The sequence below is a fragment of the Mauremys reevesii genome, linkage group 4, assembly GCF_016161935.1.
Source record: "Mauremys reevesii isolate NIE-2019 linkage group 4, ASM1616193v1, whole genome shotgun sequence".
Lineage (NCBI taxonomy): Eukaryota > Metazoa > Chordata > Testudines > Geoemydidae > Mauremys > Mauremys reevesii.
Genome location: NC_052626.1, coordinates 63,081,172 through 63,103,742, shown reverse-complemented (window position 1 = coordinate 63,103,742; position 22,571 = coordinate 63,081,172). Strand labels below are relative to the sequence as shown.

Sequence of the window (22,571 nt, the reverse complement as noted above, 5' to 3'; positions counted from 1 at the left end):
GAGACCAATGCCATCAACATTTTTCTGTGGAGTTTTGTCTGGGAAATATGTTTCTTTCTCACTGCAGCCTTTTAGCTATTATTTACAGTAAAACTGTTTCTTCTGCTGGAAACCAACTTCCTTTATCTGCCATCGAGATTGCTGATCAAGCTGCATAGCATAATGCCAGCTGCTTTTTTAATTCTTATTGATTACTTGGCTTCCTAACATTAACAGATAAATCAAGATCTAGGATTTTAAATAAGAACTGGAAATATCAAGTGATATCAAGTTCCTCATTCGCCAGTGCATCTTTCTTTCTGTCTTTCTTTCTGTGTAGGTCTGCTGTATGTACACCACCCCCACCTTTCTTTATATGGCCCACCCTGTTGTAGACACGGAAACTCAATAAGAGATTAAAGTGATACGTTTATAGATTTTACCTCTTCCAAGGCAAAGCCATGACAGTCCTGTAGACTAATGTTGTTTGATTATTCATAGAATTTTTACAGCTACAGTGCAACCTTCCCTACACCACCCTGCCCATGTGCCATAACTATGAACTGGATGGCCATACCTTTAGGGGTAAGAGAGTATTGTACTTTCCATGCCCATTCAATACCTGGATTACCTGAATTAGTGTCAGTTGTAAAAGTACGTTTGGTGATGCAGATTTGTGTCCTGGTTCTTTGTTGTTTATTTATAGAATCACAGAAATGTAGAACTGGAAGGAATCTCAAGAGGTTACCTAGTCCTTCCCCCCCATGCTGAGACAGGAACAAGTATATCTAGACTATCCCTAACAGGTGTTTGCCTAAGTTGTTCTTAAAAACCTTTGATGGACATTCCACAAACTCTCTTGGTAACCAGTTCCAGTACTTAACCATCCTTATTGTTAGAAAGCTTTTCGTGATATCTAACCTAAATCTTCCTTGCTGCAGATTAATGGACATGGAGGACAATTGATCACCATTCTCTTTATAACAGCCCTTAATATATTTGAAGATTGTTATCAGGTCCCCCATCAGTCTTCTTTTTTCAAGTTTTTTTTAACCTTTCCTCTGAGGTCAGGATTTTTAAACGTTTGATCATTTTTATTGCTCTCCTCTGGACTTGCTTCAGTTTGACCACATCGTTTTTAAAGTGTCGTACCCAAAACTGTACACAGTACTCCAACTGAATCCTCACAGCTGCCGAGTACAGTGAAACAATTATCTCCAATTTCTTACATTCGACACTCCTGTTAATGCAGCAAAGAGTCCTGTGGCACCTTATAGACTAACAGATGTATTGGAGCATGAGCTTTCGTGGGTGAATACCCACTTCGTAGGATGCATTCACCGACGAAAGCTCATGCTCCAATACATCTGTTAGTCTATAAGGTGCCACAGGACTCTTTGCTGCTTTTACAGATCCAGACTAACACGGCTACCCCTCTGATACTTGACTCCTGTTAATACACCCCAGAATTATATTAGCTATTTTTGCAACTGCATAACATTGTTGACTCATATTCAATTTGTGATCCGCTATAGCCCGCAGATCCTTTTCACCAGTCTACTGTCTAGTCATTTATTCCCCATGTTGTAGTTGTGCATTTGGTTTTTTTTAAAGGATATTAACCCCGTTAGAGAAGGAAATTAAGTTGGTTTGGCATGATTTGTTCTTGACAAATCCATATTGGCTATTACTTATAACCCTGTTATCCTTTAGGTGCTTACCAACAGATTGCATAATAATTTGTATTGAAGTGTGTCTGACTGATCTATAATTCCCTGGTGCCTCTTTGTTCCCAATTTTAAAGATAGGTACTATATTTGCCCATCTCCATTCCTGTAGGATCTCATTCATCCTCTGTGAGTTCTCAAAGATAATTGCTAATTGTTCCAAGATTGATTCAGCTAGTTCCTTAACTATCCTAGCATAAATTTCATCAGATCTTGCCAGCTTGAATATATGTAACTTATCTAAATATTCTTTAAACTGATCTTTCCCTATTCTGGCTTGTTGTTAATATTAATTGTGGAAGCATTTTGCCGCCATTAAACTTTTTAGTGAAGACTGAAGCAAAAAAGGCATTAAACAGTTCAGCCTTCTTGGTGTCATCCATTATTAGCTGTCCTTCCCCATTAAGTGGACTTACATTTCCCTTTGTCTTTTTCTTGCTTTTCATGTATGTATATAACCTCTTTTTATTGCCTTTTATGTCCCCTATTTAATGAAGGGCATAACGAGTGGGGTCCCTCAGGGATCAGTTCTGGGTCGGGTTCTGTTCAATATCTTCATCAATGATTTAGATAATGACATAGAGAGTACACTTATAAAGTTTACGGATGATACCAAGCTGGGAGGGGTTGCAAGTGCTTTGGCGGTTAGTATTAAAATTCAAAATGATCTGGACAAACTGGAGAAATGGTCTGAAGTAAGTAGAATGAAATTCAATAAGGACAAATGCAAAGTACTCCACTTAGGAAGGAACAATCAGTTGCACGCATACAAAATGGGAAATTACTTCCTAGGAAGGAGTACTGTGGAAAGCGATCTGGGGGTCATAGTGGATCACAAGCTAAATATGAGTCAACAGTGTAACGCTGTTGCAAAAAACCCACATCATTCTGGGATGTATTAGCAAGAGTATTATAAGCAAGACACAAGAAGTAATTCTTCCTCTCTACTCTGCACTGATTAGGCCTCAACTGGAGTATTGGGAGTTCTGGACGCCACATTTTAGGAAAGATGTGGACAAATTGGGGAAAGTCCAGAGAACAGCAACAAAAATGATTAAAGGTCTAGAAAACATGACAAGGAGGAGGGAGAAAAATTGTTGTTCTTGACTTCTGAGGATAGGACAAGAAGCAATGGACTTAAATTGCAGCAAGGGCGATTTAGGTTGAACATTAGGAAAAACTTCCTAACTATCAGAGTGGTTAAGCACTGGAATAAATTGCCTAGGGAGGTTGTGGAATCTTCCTTATTGAGGATTTTTAAAAGCAGGCTGGACAAACGCCTGTCAGGGATGGTCTAGATAATACTTAGTTCTGCCTTGAGTACAGAGGACTGGCCTAGATGACCTCTTGAGGTCCCTTCCAGTTCTACGATTCTATAAAGTTAGGATGGTACCCAGAGGGCCCAGTCAGGATTGGGTTCATATTATTAAAGAGCACTGAACAAGCATGTAAATTGACACAGTCCCTGCCTTGTCTAAAAATATCAACAACTTATGATAGGAATGAGAGAGGAACAGCATAAAACTCATTCAATTTGTGCAGTTGTTTGTGTACATATATATGGATTTTTAAAACAATCAGAATAAATATCAGCTATCTCTTTGTGTCCCTCAGTCTTCACCCATCGTTATTTAGTTGATATTGTGTAGGCACTGCAGTAGAAGTGAGTCTTGAGAAGGGCTTTCAAGGGGGAAAGGGAAATGACCTTATGGATTAGTTCAGAGAACATGTAATGTCTAGGGAGTAGCATGAAAGAAAGTAAGATGATGTTTGTGGCAGAAATGAGCAGTAGAGGTTGCCATTGCTAGCTGAGCAATGAAGCAGTGGACAATGCAATAGGACAGAGGTTCTCAAACTTTCTTTGTTGACTGACCCCTTTCAAATGCAATATTAATCATGGACCCCCAACTGAGAAACTGATTGACAAAAGTATATATGGTCATGTAAACATGTACTGTTAGTAATGCTTTAAGAAAAAGAACATACGAGTATTTATAGATATCAGTGAGATGGATGTGTCTGCTTCTTACTGCAGTCTGTCTATCCTTGGTGTGATGGTTGACAAGCAAACTCGTAAATCATTCTCCACTTCCAGTCGGGATCTGAACTTTGTCTTCATAGCTGTCATGGCAGAGAATGATGCTTCACATATATATTTTGTTGGGAACGGTAGCAATGCTTTCATTGCTTCTGAAACTAAAACTGAGTTGTCCAACAGCAGCAACAATTGGCCAAAACAGGCAAGGTGTCATTTCCTGAAACTTAATTTTCAGTATGTGGGCACAGGATATTTTGAGCCGCTCCTGTTCTGTTTTTTCCACTCAAATGGCAAGATCACATATTAAAAGTTGAGAATGGATCCCAAACCCAATCATATTCCTCCATGTTTACATTTTAAAGTAAACAATGAAGTACTCTGCCAAAATTGAAAGATGAGCAACAGTCCTGTCTCTCACACAGTCAGTTGTTATGTTGTTAGTATCCAGAAATTCTGTCAGTAGTGGAAACGTATCTGAGATTCCACAGCTCTGTCTGGTTTTCCAAATGTTGACTTTCTTCTGAAATGCTCTGCTTGTCACTCGCCTCAAGTATGGTTTTATCACTCCCTTGTGTGGACAGGTTCAGTGCATTCAACAAGTTAAAAATGTCTGCAAGATATGCAAGCTTTTGTGATCATATCGGGTCAGAAAAATTTGCGGCAATCTTGGGATTGTGCTAGAAAGAAAACCTAGCAGCTATTTGCGAAGCTCAAAAACTCTTTCCAACACTCTGCCGTGAGATAGCCAACACAATTCCATATGAAACAATAATTTATGTCCTGCACTCATTTCTAGACACAGCTTTGCAAAAAGGCATGAATTCAAAGGCCAGGACTTCACAAAATTCACAACTGTCACAGCTGCATTTACCACATCATTTAATTTGGGTTTCATTTTCTTTGGTGCAAGATCCTGGTGATGCAACATATATTGTACTATTACATGTAGGTTTATGACTCGTATTCTTGCTACACTGCCACTCCTATTGCCTGCCATAGTGGTAGCACCATCCATGCCAATGGCAGTGCACTTCTCCCAATTCAGCAATTCAGCTTTCATGAAATCATCCAATAATTTGACTATTTCCTGACCTGTTGTCCATTCTGCTAATTCCTGACAAAAAAGAAAATCCTCCAAAATTTCCCTCAGCCAGATATAACGAACAAAAACTAATAATTGTGCTGCAATACCAGTATCAGTAGTCTCATCAAGCTGAATTACAAACTGTTCACATGTACATAGTCTTTCAGTTAGTTGGGATTTTACATCATTTAAAAACTCTTCAATTCTCCTTCTAACTGTGTCATTAGAAAGTGGTGTGGCCTTAAGTTTCTTCATTGCATCTTTGCTTACCATCAGTTTGCACATTTCTACAGTAGCTGGAAGTCTCAGTAGTTCTCCAGTGGTATGGGATTTTTTACTCTTTGCAGTCCGAAGCGCTGTTAAGAAAGATGCTTTCAAAGCCTTTCCCGGAACCGATGTAATGTTTGTCATTTGAGTTTTCTGTCTATTGTACTCTTCTTTCTTTCTTTCACTAAAGAAAGTTCTCTGGGTTTATCTTTATACTCCAGGTAACTTGTTGTGAGGTGTCATTTCAGTTTTGCAGATTTCATTGCTTCATTTGATAGGATTCATAAGCATACAATGCATTGCAGCGTCCATCATTAAATTCCATAGAACCAAAATCAGTATAACTTCTGTCAAACTTCCTCTTCTTCATTTGTTTCTTCTTGGCTCTGCATTGTCTATGGGTTCAGCAAAATTAGCAGTACTAGTATGAGGACGTTTTAAAAACGTATCCATTTATAGTGTAATTTGCTTGCACACTATAAAAATATATTCAACTTCCACCTGCCAAAGACATCTCAGTTATCAAAAAAACAAAAACAAACAAACAAAAAAACAACAACCAGACATCACTTCTGATTTGCTGTCACAAAGCAGTGAGATTTTTTATGTTGACACTTATGCCATGTGAGTATTATGATTTACCATGCACCATGGAATATGTTGTGTAACAGAAATAGTAGATCTGTCAGTTTTAATCGTTAGGCAATGCAGATGTGCAGTGAGATTATTTTTTTATTTTTCTGCAACCCCTTAGACATTCCTAGTGTGCTCATCTGTCCCCCCATTCCCACAGAAGCACATGATTACTGAAACTCCCACAGTCCTCTATAGAGACTCCTGATGACCACACTTCTTCACAGATACTGATGGCTTCCTATGCACTACCCATATAGACCTCCCAGTGTGCTCTTTTGCTTCCTTTTTCTTTAAGAAGCATAGCTTTTTTCACAAAACACAAGTAATGCTACCCAAGCATTACAAAAAGCTATTTCATAATTTTCAAGTGCGCCATTCTGAGCCACAGATGGGGCAGTGCTGATATAGCACTTTTGATAAACCTTACCTTTTTAACAATTAATTGTCAGATAACGTTTTAAAGGAGAACCAGATGTTAGAAAAGTCTTGAGGGGAAACTGAGTCTGGAGTGCTTTGTCTTTCTCTCATTCAAAGAAAGAAGAATTAATTAACTCTTTTTTCTTTATCTTTAGCTTCTCATGTCTGTGTTTGACAACAGTATGAAAACTTCTGGAGTCATTGAAAGCGACCCTTTTGATTGGGAGAAGAGTGGAACTGATGGCTCTCTGACGACGACGACGACATCAACAACTCCTCAGTTACATACTCGCCTGACTCCAGCTGCAATTGGGTATGTTCAAGCATTTCCTATATTAACCTAAACAGACAACCACTTAGCACCAGGGGAAGGTCATCTGTCACATCTGTTTCTCCAGGGTGTTAACTAATAGGGTATTGCAGGATACTAGGTCTCCTCTTGGTCACTATTGAGCCTCTCCTCAAAAAAAAAAAAAAAAATGCTGCTGTCCTAAATGTACAGAATTTTATATATATATAACATCAGTTATGAATGTTGATACATGCCTGGGTTAAGAAATCACTTTATTAGATTACCATTCTCCATTCAAGCTTTTGCTAAGGCCTATGTTAAGAACCTACGGCTTGATCCCTAGCCCACTGAACTCATTGAGAGACTTCTGTTGCCTTCTGTGGGCTTTAAATAGTCACTAATGAGGAGCACTTGCAAATCTCTTTGAGATCCAAAGATGAAAAGTATTGTACTTATGTGAATGCAACATAATACAATAGGATATAATATAAAATATAACATATATGTTCACCAGATGGTCTCTTTGACATAAGGAATCAGGAAGAATGTGATTTCCAGCTTTAGAAAGTAACTGCAAAGTCAGTAGAAAAATAGCTTTTAAAAGGTTTAGTTCATTCTCATAACTGAATTACGTATATACAGTTTTATGGTATGATGTAATTTTTTATTTTTCAAATTTTATGTTGACTGGAAGTTTTGATACTGAAGTCTGTGCCTTGAGCGCATGGGAATACCAGAGTCATTTCCACTGCATTATTTTTCACTTCTTCCTTTGTAGAATAGCCAATGCCACACCTATCCCAGGAGATTTGCTGCGAGAGAACACGGATGAGGTGTTTCCAGATGAGCAGCTCAGTGATGGGGAGAATGGTATTCTTGTTGGAGTCTCACCAGAGAAACTGCCTGGATCCCCTGGGCATCAACGTCCTCAGGAAAAAGATGTCTGGGAGGAGATGGATGCCAACAGAAACAAAATAAAGCTGGGGATCTGTAAGGTATTTATAGAACTGCAGTGGGAAAAACCTCTTTCAGCGATTTCCTGGCATCATCAGGAACACGATAATGTGGCATGATGAGTGATAGAAGAGCAAATGCTCATTTGTTACTTTTAAATATTCTGCATTTTGACCAGAGAGAATGTTTTTCCAAAGCAGAGGGCTGCATAATCAGTCTCTTTTCACTTCTAAAGGCCATGATTCATATTGGGTTCAAAGATGGTTTTGTTTCCTAGTCACTGAATAAGGTCAGAAGTGTTTTCTTGCACTTTCCATGGTAGTAATTAAAGGTGAAGATGTGAAAATAGATCAGAACTAACTCTCCAGTCAACAAAATAAATGATTGGTATTCTCCATTTAGTCAATGTTGCATGCTTGTCTTCATAATGTAACATATCATCAGTTTTTGTTGAGTAGAATGCCATTACTGAAAAACTAGAAGTACTAAGGGTCAAAATTGAGATACATTGACTAATTCATGGAAGGGAAACTTGCTCAGTGCTTGTCTGGATTATAGCTGGCTCTTGACAGTGATCCCGGTCTCTCACTATCATTACTTCTATTATTCTCTCTCTCTCTCTCTCTCACTCTCATAATCACTAAAATTCATATTCAGACAATTGTAGCCAGTGCTCCTCTGATGTGAAAATGTCATCAGTAGCTGAAAGAAGGTGTTACTGAAGTGTTCTTTAAGCCGAAATACTATCTAGTGACAGGGCTGTGTATTATTTTTCCAGGTATACATAAAATGTGTTGGGGGGAGGCCAGACTGCTGCAATACTTATTTTTCTACCTGGCTAATGTGTATTAGTTTTTTAAGGGGAAATGGCAGAAGACAGATGGACTAGGATAGAAGCATTGGGTTATATGCACTGCATACACTGTTGTGTCTTTCTCTATTTCAGAACTCCTAAAAATTACATTTTTATTTCTATTTGTGCTTTATTTGTACAGGCTTCTACAGAGGAGGAAAACAGCCATGGACCAGTGAACGGACTGCTTAATGCACCAAGCCTTGGTTCTCCAGTTCGAGTCCGCTCAGAGACCACCCAGCCAGACAGGGATGTCCCACTGATGAGAAAGTTACGTTCAATCCACAGCTTTGAACTGGAGAAACGCCTGACCTTGGAGTCAAAGCCAGACACTGATAAATTTCTTGAGACCTGGTAAAGAGAAAATTTCTATCTCGCATTTATGCTTGGATTTTTTTAGGGGCTTGTTGGCTTAGACTGTATTTTCTTTTCTCTAGTACTGTATCCATGGACAGTGGTCAGTGAAAACCAGAAATAGAATTGCTGAGCTATGCTTATGCCAAGTATGGCTAGTAATGTCTACTGGATTCATAGTATTTTCTCTGAGGAACGTGCCTGGCTTCTATCCCATTTTGCATTTTTAAGTTACATTTTTATTGAATTTTTATTACTATTTATACTAAGCCAAAGGTGTTCATGGCATTTTATAGACAAAGTCCTTATCTCACGGAATTCTTAGTTTAAGTGCCCATTTCTATCACACTTCTGTTGATCACACTTCATGAATAGTCCTGTTGACTTCAGTGGGACTTCTTGTGGGAGTCAGTGCAACTTAACTTGGATAAGCATTACAGAATCAAGCACTAAATTAGATATAGCCATAGATTCTCTGGTAAGGTGTAATGTGTACGAGGAGCAGGATTTATGTGAAATAAAATAATGAGTTGACTTGTTTCTGTAGTGCATGTGTCATTAGTTTCACTTTTATATTTCTAAAGTTGTTAGGAATGCAGCAGTGCTGGAAAGCTTGTTAGGAGGAGTGGGTTTTGAGAGAGAATTTGAAGGTGGAGAATGAGGTTGTGTGAGTACAGGATCAGGGAATTTAGTCCAGTTGAAGGGAGTATTATGGAAGGATAACACACAGGGAGGCTAGAGGGAGGGGGTATTGGAAGATCATAAAGCTAAGTTGGGAAGCAATAGAAGAAGAGAGTTGAGATCTAGGCGTTGGTAGAGCTGTGCAGAGCCTTGAACATGAGAACAAGGAATTTGAATTTGATGCAGAGCTTACATGAGTAGAGGAAGACATGATCAGAGTAGACAGAGAGGAAAAGGAATTTAGTAGTATTTTGGATGAACGAGAGAGGTTCAAAGAATGAGTCATGTATAAACTAAAACTGAGACATAGAGTTGTACATCATACTTAATTAAGGACAAAGAAAGGCAACCAGTAATAGAACTAAAGTTTCATCATTTCCTTAACACCCCCTCACTCACAGTGGACAACAAAGGGAGAGGTTTACATTCCCGACTAATAAAAACTCATTAGTGTTCTTCAGACAAAACAAGAAAACATGCTGTGCTGCAGAGAGACGGGACGAATGTCCATGTTTCTCACAAAGCAAAACTGCAGCAGTTAGAAAATCCTTGCAGGTAGATAGCAAAGCTATATTTAGGCTGGCTTATTACATAGTAATAACAAAGTTATGAAACAAAAAAAAGTTGATTGGGTACATGGTTATTCTTATGTCACCCTTGGCCTCCCAACCTCCTTTTTTTCATTCGATAGCAAAAGGGAAGTACTGAATCCAGGCTGAAATGTTTTGGCATTAATTCATGCTGAGGTGAGGAGCTGGTTTCCTTTCTTTATTTCCAGTTTTCCTCTGACTTTTTCAGTAAGATTGCTGTAGAGCCCTTATTTGGCAGGAGTAACGTGTTTACATGCGAAACATTTGGTTGCAGGCATCTCCAAAACGGCTGCTTGAAAATTATGTTTCTTATGCTCATCTTTGGATCTGTAAGACACACTATGACTGGCACTGCACTGGCCATCTGATACCACCCTGACTAATGTCTATGCTCTGCTCTCTCTTATTTTCCCAGTTTAAATACATACATGAAATTTACATAAGAATCCCTAAGAACTTTCTTCCATCGTCACCAGATGCCAGAGTTATCTTTTGGTAACTGGGAGGTAGAAATTAATAAAAAAGAAATAATTCTTTCTTTCTCCCTATATGTCCCCAGCTTTCTCTGGCTTGGGACAGGGAGCTCTGTATTGTCCAGCATTTCCCACCTTACTCACCATAGTCATACCACTTGGCTGATGCTGCACATGCTTGCAAAGTTAACTCTGTGGGTTATTTTTGGTTTGTTTTCCCTCCCATATTTTGAAGGTTTCAGCTGTTGAAGGCTAGTTCTAAAAAGTGGTAGGGAACACTTCAGTAGACTCTGAAGTGAATTTAGCTTGGCTCTTATGGCAGAATTCAGATAGTGTAGTTCATTCTTAATTAATTCATATGTAATATCTTTCTCTCCTAAGCTTGCAGAAGATGCAGAAAGATTCAAATGCTGGGAAAGAAACTGCTGTTGCTGCTGCTCCTCTTCCTCAGAAAATGTCTGTTCCTGCTGTGGCTGCCCGCGCTGACCGTGTCTGGCATTATGATGAAGAATATCTTCCTGATGCTTCTAAGCCTGCTTCAGCCAGTTCTCCAGAACAAGTTGATGGCATTGTTAGTAATGGCTTTGTGGCTGTCAACTTAAGCTCCTGCCAGCAGGAGGTTGATTCCAAGGAATGGGTGATAGTAGATAAGGAACGGGATTTGCAGGATTTCAGGACCAATGGGGCTTTAGTACATAAAACAACTGGAAGTCCCTCAGATGAGGAGCCTGAGGTGCTACAAGTCCTAGAGGAATCCCCCCAAGAGGAACAGCTAAGACTGAGTACTTGGGCAGAAAATAACGTCCATGCCAAGAATGAAGCCTTAGGTGTGGGATTAGATCTACCTGTTGATCATGCTACTGCTGCTTCTGAACAATTTTCAGATAAATTAGAATTTATGGCTGGAGTTGCTGGCCAGCTTCTTGCAGCCACACCTTCAAGTCCAATGGAGGCCCAAGCAGAAGGAGCCCTCACTCTGGTAAGAAAACTCATAGTTGTAATCATATCTTTACTCTCTATTCAGAGCTATATGAGAATAAAGCAGTAAATGAAAAGGCAGTGGCTAAAGTGTAAGCAGGGTTCTGCAATGTTTAGGTTATAGGATATGGAACTTGACTCTGCACCAGGGATTTCCCAGGATCTGCTAAATTTGTGTCTAAATTCTGCAAGAGGTTTGCTATTGGTTCAGCAGTGGACAACCCTCAGAACTGGGCTTAATTAAAAATATACATTAAAAAGAACCTTTTAACCAATTAAATATACACATATGTATGTTGTTGTGAGTAAATAAACAGAAAGTCTAACAAATGTGTAAAATACCGTACTATACAATAGTATGGTATGTCCTGTAGAGAAAGTCTAAAAGGCAGAAGCTAGTATTGTACCAAAAAACAAAGTTCCTTGCTCCCTCCATCCTATAATTAGGTTCTTCCTTCTGAATTTCCTCTGCTGCTTTCTGCCCCTGAAACAACTTTTTGGCTTCCCTGTTTGACTGGCTATAATCTGTTTATAGATCATAGGAACTTCTAGTGCACCGACACTGTAATAGTTATGTTTCTGCAACCCCTGATATCTTTTGCACCAGCAACAGTTCCTTGCCGGCTTCTCTAACTCCACTGCTACTTCACACTTCTGAAATAGTTCTGTAATTGCTTGTCATCTGCCTCTCTCCTGCTGGACAGATTGCTCAACAGATTCCTCTGCTCCTTCTCCAGTTGGCATGTTTCTCTTTTCTGTCTCATATATCCCTCACCTGCACAGTTCCCAATAGTTTTCCTTCCCCCTCAGATGTCTCCATCACCAAATAATGCTCCCTCCAACTTCATTTCTCCCTTCCTTTCTTAGCGAGAGAGTGTGGTTTAGTGGTTAAACCAGGGTATAGGGACTCAGGACTTGTGATTTCAATTCTTGCCTTTTACACTTACTGTGTCAACTGGGTCACACAGGTCAGTATTCTCAAACTTGGGTGCCTTAAGTTAGGCATTGAAATCCATATTTAGGCACTTAAATTAAACCAGTGGCATTTGTAGGTGTACAGTATCTCTGAATATCAGGCCACATTTATTTAAGTACGCAACCTTAAGTACCCATATTTGAAAGTTTTTTTTCTTAATCTCTCTACTCCTTATTTTTTCTATATTATGGTTAACTGCAGCATATTGCTTAGAAGAGACTTCTTTTCAGTGGAGGTGGCAATATTCTGTTTTCCAAAATAAATCCCAAAGTTAAAACCCAGATAGGTTTCATAAATCCTAATAAACCTGGTTTCACTTCTTTCTTACTTTATACCACAGTTTTAAAAAGTCGAAGTCCTTTCTGCCAAAAGAGAGGCTGCAAAAATATATGTCCCTTGATGCTCCTGATCACTTATAATTCAGGAATCTGAAATTGTATTACTTTAGGAAAATTCAGAGACGCAGTTAAATAGTTCTACTTAATCTCTTCTACACATATGCAAATATTCCCATGTTCTCATGGAATATTAAAGACAGTAGAAATATTTTAGCCATGGTTATTTATTTTTAGGCACCCATTCTTTGCAAATTGTGTAATTTACAGAAAGATTAAATATACAGAAAAAACCTTACAATATGCAGCTGCTGTTAAGCTAAAGAGAACAAGAATTTTGAAACATACATTAGTAATGTGATCAACACAAAATATTGCAGTTTTAAAGTTGGTTGAGAACTCCATAATGATGTAGCACTGATTTACAGCTCAACTGTTGCTTTTTAACTATAGCCATAGTAGACAATGTATAAATGTATAGTAATATTGTTTGTGCAAAATGCTAATTTTCAGTTCTCAGTTTGCAATTTTGCATGGACCTTCTTCATACAAATGTACTAGTTTATGGGTAATGGTTTGCTTACTTAAACTCTGAGTATAGGTGGGATTGAAACTGTCTTGATTCTAGTGGAGTTGTCATTCACTGAAATAGTAGTGAACAATGTGGATTTCTGGAGAGAAAAGTGAAGATGCACTGGGAAATGGAGATATCTATAATCTAGGTTTTTGAATTGGACTATGTAGAGGAAGATACTTTTGCTGAAATGGTAAATGGGGTAGGATTATGGCCTGAACTGGAAAAAGAGAGAAGTACAGGTAAATTTAAACTGCACCAGGAATGGGAGACATTTCCGAGAAGGTGAGTGGAGGAAACTTGTCTGCCTTGACAATGAATAAACAGTATGAAATTGAAAATGAATCTGGAAGTAAGAGTTGAGGTGATTTGGGTAACTTAATGTAAATTTGAAAAGGATTACCAAACAATGCGTTTCAAAGGGTCTGATCCCAAAGACCACTGAAGTTAGTGATTGTCTTCCTTTTATTTCAGTGGCCTTTGAATCAGGGTCAAAGTGAGGCTGCTCCACAAATACCTGGTAGGTAATATGGTGCTGCCTCCTCCTCCTTATTTCTAGCTGCTTTTACAGCTGGTAGGCTTTTTATTTCAAAGGAGACCTGGATTCCTGTTAAAGCAGTTGGAAACAAGCAAGAAGAGTTTACCTCTAGTAGGGTTCATAGCTACTTAAGAGAGGGGGAGGAAACACTGATTGATAATCATGGGGGTCACACACATACCTAGGGGGACAGAAATAGAACTAGTCTTCAGGGTCTGAAGTCTTTGATGGAATGTCCAGGGGAGCAGAAAACCACTCCATTGGATAGTATGCCCGGGGGACCAAGGAGAGAGGGAAATAAAGGGGTTGAGAAATATTATGGGGAAGAGGAAGGAATGGATGAGGGAAAGGGTTCGGGAGAAGGAGAAGAAGAGATGAAAAGTAAATACTTTGATTACCATTTTTCCAAAAGGGCAAAACACTTATCACATTCAAAACAATTAGAAATGCATACACACTTCCCTAATATAACTGTTCCATGTAAGCATTTGCTTTAGTTGACATACATACATATAGTGCAAATGATAAATGACATGTCCACTAAAATATCTTTTTATTAAGATTTGGTCCAAGTTATGAAAAAGTATGAGAGCCCGTAGCCTAGATATTATCTAAAGGAAGAAGGTAAACTGAGAACTGGAGACAGTAACTTCTGTGCAGTTCTGAGAGAGATTAGAGTTTGACTAGGATGGATCAAATCTGTGACTAGGACCTCAGTTCTTTGCCACTAATGTGAATGGGACCATTGATAAGCAATTTGGATAAATTTTTAGTACATAAACTTTTTTTGTGGTTGAATTAATCTCATCTTAAATAATATTAAGAATCCAACTTAAAGCAAAAAAAGGAAGAGAATTCATGGTTAAAGGTATAAAATTCAGCTTGACGCTGTAATTTCACTTCCGCATCCCACACAACTGTGCCATTCCTCCTTACTTTGGGCCCAACTTTCTGAAAAATAGTCAAATCTAATATTTTGACAGCCCACCAAAAATGTGCACGTATCATTGTACATTACTCATCTCATCAGATATCTCCTAGAGGTCTGAAATGCCAATCCTGGCACTGTAGCTGAAGGGCTTTATAACTTACTTACTGTCAGAAATAATAGGGAAAGCAGAATCAGTTGAATTTCTAGCCACTTCAGCTAAAGTATTAAAATGAATCACAGCTCTGATGGAAAAGACAGCGAGGAATAAACTAACAAGGGAGAAGTTTGGATGAAGAACAGGAAATAGAAAAATGGGCACATAGTGGCAGAGATATAGAATGAAATAAAATCAAAGGTAGTGAGAAACAGAATAGAGTGATGATAACAGACGTACATGTAAGGAGAATAAGAAAACAATGAACTGAAGTAACTGAATTTAATGTGAGAGACAGAGAATTTTATTTTTACATAGCACCTTTCATACAATACATAAATAACTGCACCACTGAAATGCAGCTACTTCTCGGCCAGAAGGTATTAGCAAGGCACACAACAACCAGAACAAAAGGAGGGAGAGGAGAAGGGGAAACTTTCTGCTGGCTTGGATTGTGACCTCTTTCTGAATTCTGACTTATGCTGCTTACAAGAAGTTCAGCAAATTCATGTGGAGAATAAATCTTCTGTGAAAAAGAACTCTGCCTTAAATAAGAAGTTTTTCTTGTTGGTCTCTAATAAGGGTTCTGATTTATTATTATATTACAGTAAACTTCTACAGTTCCCTTACTTTTAAACTATTTCTCATCACTCAAATACTCTGATCGATCTTTGAGTGGTGTTAAATTCCATGTGTCAGCCATATCTGGATTTGTTTCTCTAGTACAAGAATCCTAAATCTTGCACACTCTAGTGTAAAAAGGTTTTAATGAGGATGGTTGCATTCTACTCACCTATTTGTGAGTCTTCACATTCTTTGGATTTGGCTTTTGTGCCTACATAATTCATGAAACCACGGTTTGACCCCTTGCTTAGTAGAATTTGTCTTATTGTATTTATCCATAAAGATTGCAGTTTTTTATTGGCTTAATCACTAGTTAGAATAGGCAGTGAAATCTGTCCTGATAACTGCCTTATTTTAATTTTAAAAAGAGCACTTTCAGGTCATCCGTAAACTGTCATTTTTAGGCCAGTTTAGACCGTAAGGGAGAGGTATAAGCTCAGTGGTTTGAGCATTAGCCTGCTAAAGCCAGGGTTGTGAGTTCAATCCATGAGGGGGCCACTTAGGGATCTGGGGCAAAATCAGTACTTGGTCCTGCTAGTGAAGGCAGGGGGCTGGACTCGATGACCTTTCAAGGTCCCTTCCAGTTCTAGGAGATTGGTATATCTCCAATTAAAAAGCAAAAAAAAAACAAAACAAAAAAACATTTTGCAATAAATCAACAAACTTATTTTCATGCAAGATTGGTGTTTTTTGAAGTACAGGCAGGTTTATTGAATCCTTCTTGTGCTGTGCTATTCAGCAAACCTTAGGCATGTTCTGTAGTTGTCAATATCACTGTCCACAGGCCCTGTTGTATGCTGTCTCTGTTTCTAGGTGGAATATTATACATATGTTGTCTCAGGCAGGGACGGCACCAGCGCAGCAAGCACATGCCTGGGGCGGCAAGCTTCGGGGGGGAAAGGGGGCGTTTTGTCTTCATGACGGCAGCGGTCAGGGAGCCTTTGGCGGCGTTTCTGTGGGAGGTCCGCCGGTCCTGCGGCTTCAGCAGCAATTCGGTGGCGGGTACACCGAAGGCACGGGACCGGTAGATCGCCCGCAGAAACGCCGCCGAATCTGCATGACCGGCAGACCTCCCGCAGAAATGCCGCTGAGGGCTCCCTGACTGCCATGCTTGGGGCAGCAAAATACATAGAGCCGCGGCTGGTCTCAGGGCACATTTATATAGTAACTGTAACTCTGGAACCCTATAGGGTAGGCACTATGGCTTTAAAGAGCCCATTCCCAAAATAAAATTGCTTTAGTCAGTATCTTCAGTCTCCACTATTACTTCCTCCTTAACAAGGTTCACTGAATGAGTGCATCTCATCCACATACAGCGGTATCTGGGAATAAACAGAAAAGTGTATCCCATATGTATTGTAAAATGCTATCCTAAAATGGAAGAGTGGAGGAGATCCAATGACTTTCATTCATAGTGGCTTCATTTGAATCTCTTCCTTGGGAAAGTTTCTCTTTCATATATCCTGTGTTGTGATTGTAGTTGAGGTTTGGTCTGCTCCATAGAGAGGGAAACAAAAGAATGTTGCGGTATTACACAGCCACAACACAGGAAAACAACTATAGAGGGCGAGGGAAAAAATAAAGACAGGGAAAATAAGGACATCTTTGCATCGTTGCATACAAAATGGGACGATACTGTCTAGAAAGAAGTACGGCAGAAAGAGATCTAGGGGTTATAGTGGACCACAAGCTAAATATGAGTCAACAGTGTGATGCTGTTGCAAAAAAAGCAAACGTGATTCTGGGATGCATTAACAGGTGTGTTGGGAGCAAGACACAAGAAGTCATTCTTCCGCTCTTCTCTGTGCTGGTTAGGCCTCAACTGGAGTATTGTGTCCAGTTCTGGGCACCACATTTCAAGAAAGATGTGGAAAAATTGGAGAGGGTCCAGAGAAGAGCAACAAGAATGATTGAAGGTCTTGAGAACATGACTTATGAAGGAAGGCTGAAAGAATTGGGTTTGTTTAGTTTGGAAAAGAGAAGACTGAGAGGGGACATGATAGCAGTTTTCAGGTATCTAAAAGGATGTCATCAGGAGGAGGGAGAAAACTTGTTCACCTTAGCCTCTAAGGATAGAACAAGAAGCAATGGGCTTAAACTGCAGCAAGGGCGGTTTAGGTTGGACATTAGGAAAAAGTTCCTAACTGTCAGGGTGGTTAAATACTGGAATAAATTGCCTAGGGAGGTTGTGGAATCTCCATCTCTGGAGATATTTAAGAGTAGGTTAAATAAATGTCTATCAGGGATGGTCTAGACAATATTTGGTCCTGCCCTGAGGGCAGGGGACTGGACTCGATGACCTCTCGAGGTCCCTTCCAGTCCTAGAATCTATGAATCTATGAATAATTAAGAAGTAGTGAGCAGCACTTTCATAGTTAAGGTTGCAACCAGTATTACATGTATAAAGCTTATTGTAACCCTCCTTCTAACTTTTTAAGTGAAGGTGATTAGTGATCTGAATTGTGTGTTTTCAGAAGTGTAGCATCTGAATTGGGTTTATGGCAAAGAGTAGAAAAAATGATTTTCACAATGGAAAAAAATAACCCCATGATATGTGAATGCTGGTTGGTTGAAAAAGTTTGGAAACTCATTCTAATGTACTTTATAATGCACTGTAATATATGCTGTGATTTCTTTTCACAGATTTCATCATTATAAAATTTACTTTTTTAAGTTATTTGTGTTTCTACATCAGAGATACCATTGTATATTTGTTGACAAATGAGATTGTCATCTCCAGATTTAGATGACACAGCTTTTGGCCTTTAAAAGTCTAGATGAAAATGGTATATAAGGTGTAAAGTGACGACAGTTTGGATTCTACAGAGCCTGAAGATTAAAAATAGTTTAATAGGGTATAGAAGATGCTTAGGATACATAGCATCAATGGTGTCTGTAGGTCATATAGGGTTTATCACTTAGTCTCTAACCCAGCTTTTGATAACGTTCAAAAACATTGTAAAATATTTTTTAAAAATAAGAAATTAAATAACAAAAACTTTATTATAGTTAAGGTTGCACTGTGCAATTCAAGACGAGGCATACAATTAAACACATCCTTAAGAAAGCTCAAAATATTAAAAAATATGGAAATTGCAAGCTAAAGTTTAAAAAATGACAAAAATCTTAATACCCAGTGTGTTCCCACAGACTGTTAAAGAGGCTGCATTTTAATATTTAATATTAATCACCGCAACTCAAAAAACTTGGATTCTGCATCTGTAACAAAATATTCAGAATGACTAAAAAGTAGAAATTAACCTTAATCTGTTTATCTCATAACTTCCCTCAGAATTGTACCTAAAAACTTTAATACCGTATCTTATTCATACAACCGTAAGCAATCGACAAAATCAAATGTATTTTAACAACTCAAGAACATATGAATACCAGATATATCATTTTAGGTTTCTCTATCACTGTAGTATGTAAGCACATCCAGATAGCATTCTTTCTTTACTAAGCAAAATAATTTACTGTACCCCTAATTAGACTAAAATCAGTAGAGACAAAAGCTACTGTATGAATATAGAGTAAACATCACTATTATGTCAGATGAAAAAACTACGTTTAGTACATTAAAACAGGAGCTATTTATGTCAGTACTCTGTTATCCAAATGTATGATGCTTAAAATGTACATAAGGGACCGGTCGAATTCCTAATAAAGTGAAAGAAAAGACTAGCATTAACTTCAATAGATGTTAAATCAGGCCCTAAAATAGTAAAGCAAATCCAGGGGTAGAGCAAATGTCGTTTGAATGCTGGTGATTTAAAAGTTTTGTGTGTGGATAAAATCAGTGATAAGACTGGTATCAGAATTGTTTGTGTTATCATAGCAACCTTAAATGAAACTTACTGATATTTAGTTGTTTTCTAATTTAATGTAGATAGTGTGCCCATGTGAAAAATTACAAACAAGCAAAGGGACAAATTTTGCTCTTGTTGATGCTGATTTCAGTTACATTGCACCTGTGGCTATGAGCAAAATTTGCCTCAAAGAATAAAATTTCAGTTTAATACTACAGAGCCAAATAAAGTGTCAGTAAAAAAGGGGTAAAACGGATCTAGAAATATGAAATAGTACAGTAGGTGGAAAAACACTGGGTCTGGGGGATTTAATATAAGTTCTGAAACAACTCAGTTTCCTCCTTCCTCCAGATGATTCTGAACACAGCTCTGAGAACACTGGACACGAGATGCTGTGGGGGAATAAAGAATCATTCTGTCTGTCCCCACATCTGTTTTATGGTACAAACCATGTAGTGAAGTTGAAAGATGATAAATTATTTGGAAAAAATTATGTAGCCTTTTTGTGTTGCTTTTCAAATAATAATAATCATTATCCTGTGGAACAGTGTAGGAAGTGTCAGAATTGACAGCAGGTATGTGTTTTCCGCACTTGCACTCTAGATTTCTGGCTCATTATTTCCATACCATTGCTTTTTTTTTTTCCCTTGTCATTGGACATCCTCAAGAGGGCTTCTGAATTTGGTCCCTATCTCTTGTGAAGAACTGATTGATTGAGGGTGATGAAACAACTATGATTGTGGGAGGGAAGAAGAGAGAGACTATGGGTACGTCTACACTACGGGATTATTCCGATTTTACATAAACCGGTTTTGTAAAACAGATTGTATAAAGTCGAGTGCACACGGCCACACTAAGCACATTAATTCTTCGGTGTGCGTCCATGGTCTGAGGCTAGCGTCGATTTCTGGAGCGTTGCACTGTGGGTAGCTATTCCGTAGCTATCCCATAGTTCCGGCAGTCTCCCCCCCACTTGGAATTCTGGGTTGAGATCCCAGTGCCTGATGGGGCAAAAATCATTGTTGCGGATGGTTCTGGGTAAATGTCGTCAGTCATTCCTTCCTCCGGGAAAGCAACGGCAGACAATCATTTCACGCCCTTTTTCCCTGGATTGCCCTGGCAGACGCCATAGCATGGCAACCATGGAGCCTGTTTTGCCTTTTGTCACTGTCACCATATGTGTACTGGATGCTGCTGACAGAGGCAATACAGCAGCGCTACACAGCAGCATTCATTTGCTTTTGCATGATAGCAGAGACGGTTATCACTTGTTCTGTACCGTCTGCTGCCGTTGTAAATTGGCAATGAGATGACGGTTATCTGTTGTTCTGTACTGTCTGCTGCTGTCATGGGTGCCCCTGGCTGAGGTCGGCCGGGGGCACAAAGCCAAAATTGGGAATGACTCCCTGAGTCAATCCCTCCTTTATGGTATCTAAAAATAGAATCAGTCCTGCCTAGAATATGGGGCTAGTGTACTAGAGAACCAGTGTATCAGAGAACCAGAGAGCACAGCCGCTCCGTGTCAGATCCCGCAGAAATGATGAGCTGCATGCCATTCATGGGGGGTGCCCCTGCAACAACCCCACCCGTTGCTTCCCTCCTTCCCCAACCTTCCTGGGCTACCGTGGCAGTGTCCCCCCCATTTGTTTGCTGAAGTAATAAAGAATGCAGGAATAAGAAACAGTGACTTGTGAGATAAAATGAGGGGAAGGCAGCCTCCAGCTGCTATGATAGTCCAGGCAGGACATTAAGCGGTGTGGGGGAGAGGAGCCCAGCATCCCGCTGCTATGAGAGTACAGGCAGGACAGAAGCTTTTTTTTTACACATGAAAGGGAGAGGGCTGATGAAGCTCAGCCCCCAGTTGCTATGATGAGGACGGTTATCAGCCGTTCTGTACCATCTACTGGGAATGACCGGGAATCATTCCTATTTTTACCCAGGTGCCCCTGGCCAGCCTCACCTGAGGCCAGCCAGGAGCACTCAAGGGCTGATGACGAGAACGGATACCAGTCCTACTGTACTGTATCATCTGCCACTGGGGAGAGGGGAGAGGATGCTGCTGTTTAGCTCTCCAGCACCCCGTCTACCAGCAGCATGCAGTAGACATAGGGTGACATTGAAAAAAGGCGAGAAACGATTTTTTTCCCTTTTCTTTCGGGGGGAGGGGGTGAAGGGTGTAAATTGACGACATACACCCTGAAACAGCCGGGAAAATGTTTTTGACCCTTCAGGCACTTGGAGCCCAACCAAGAATGCAAATGCTTTTCGGAGACTGCGGGGACTGTGGGATAGCTGAAGTCCTCAGTACCCCCTCCCTCCCTCCATGAGCATCCATTTGATTCTTTGGCTTTCCGTTATGCTTGTCACACAGCACTGTGCTGAGTCCCTGCTGTGGCCTCTGGAGATTTTTTCAAGTGCTTTGTCATTTCGTCTTCTGTAACGGAGCTGTGATAGGACAGATTTGCCTCCCCATACAGCGATCAGATCCAGTATCTCCCGTACGGTCTATGCTGGAGCTCTTTTTGGATTTGGGACTGCATCACCACCTGTGCTGATCAGAGCTCCACGCTGGGCAAACAGGAAATGAAATTCAAAAGTTCGCGGGGCTTTTCCTGTCTACCTGGCCAGTGCATCCGAGTTCAGATTGCTGTCCAGAGCAGTCACAATGGTGCACTGTGGGATACCGCCCGGAGGCCAATACCGTTGATTTGCAGCTACACTAACCCTAATCTGATATGGTAATACCAATTTCAGCGCTACTCCTCCCGTCGGGTAGAGTACAGAAGCCGGTTTAAAGAGCCCTTTATATTGATATAAAGGGCCTCGTTGTGTGGACGGGTGCAGCGTTAAATCGGTTTAACGCTGCTAAAATCGGTTTAAACACGTAGTGTAGACCAGACCTATGTGTATATAGAAAATTGGCAGAGTAGGTAAGTGGAAGGAGAAACCTTTATGTAAGAAAGAGAAGTGGGAAATGCACACACGTGGGAAAAAAAAAGGCAAAAAAACCCAGAGCTGATTAGTAGTAACACACCACAGGATGTGGGGGACCGTGAAAACTGCCAGGATAATTGCATACTTTTGGGCAGTATGAGTCATGAGACCAAGGTCCAAGTGTCTTCAGCCATCCACACCAGAGGAGTCATACTATATAAGCTTATTTCTTGAAGTGTTTTTCTTTTTTCTTTTCTTTTTTTTTTTTTGTAATCAAGTATTGTTTTTAAATATAATGGGGACAAAGTCTCATATGTGAAGTTGTAATGGGTGTTGGTCAGTTATAATCAGGTGTTGGTCAGATTTATTATTT

General features: G+C 39.6%; 1 protein-coding gene across 7 annotated transcripts in view; it reads left to right on the top strand.

Annotated features, from left to right (window-relative positions):
• TTBK2 (tau tubulin kinase 2) overlaps positions 1-22,571 on the top strand; it is a 195,799-nt gene that overhangs the window by 148,603 nt on the left and 24,625 nt on the right. For all 7 annotated transcript variants that reach the window (XM_039536222.1, XM_039536218.1, XM_039536219.1 and 4 more), the window contains 4 exons: positions 6,304-6,461; positions 7,219-7,435; positions 8,390-8,601; positions 10,727-11,324. In XM_039536222.1, coding sequence (XP_039392156.1) covers positions 6,304-6,461; positions 7,219-7,435; positions 8,390-8,601; positions 10,727-11,324 — 1,185 coding nt within the window. The remainder of the gene's footprint in view (positions 1-6,303; positions 6,462-7,218; positions 7,436-8,389; positions 8,602-10,726; positions 11,325-22,571) is intronic.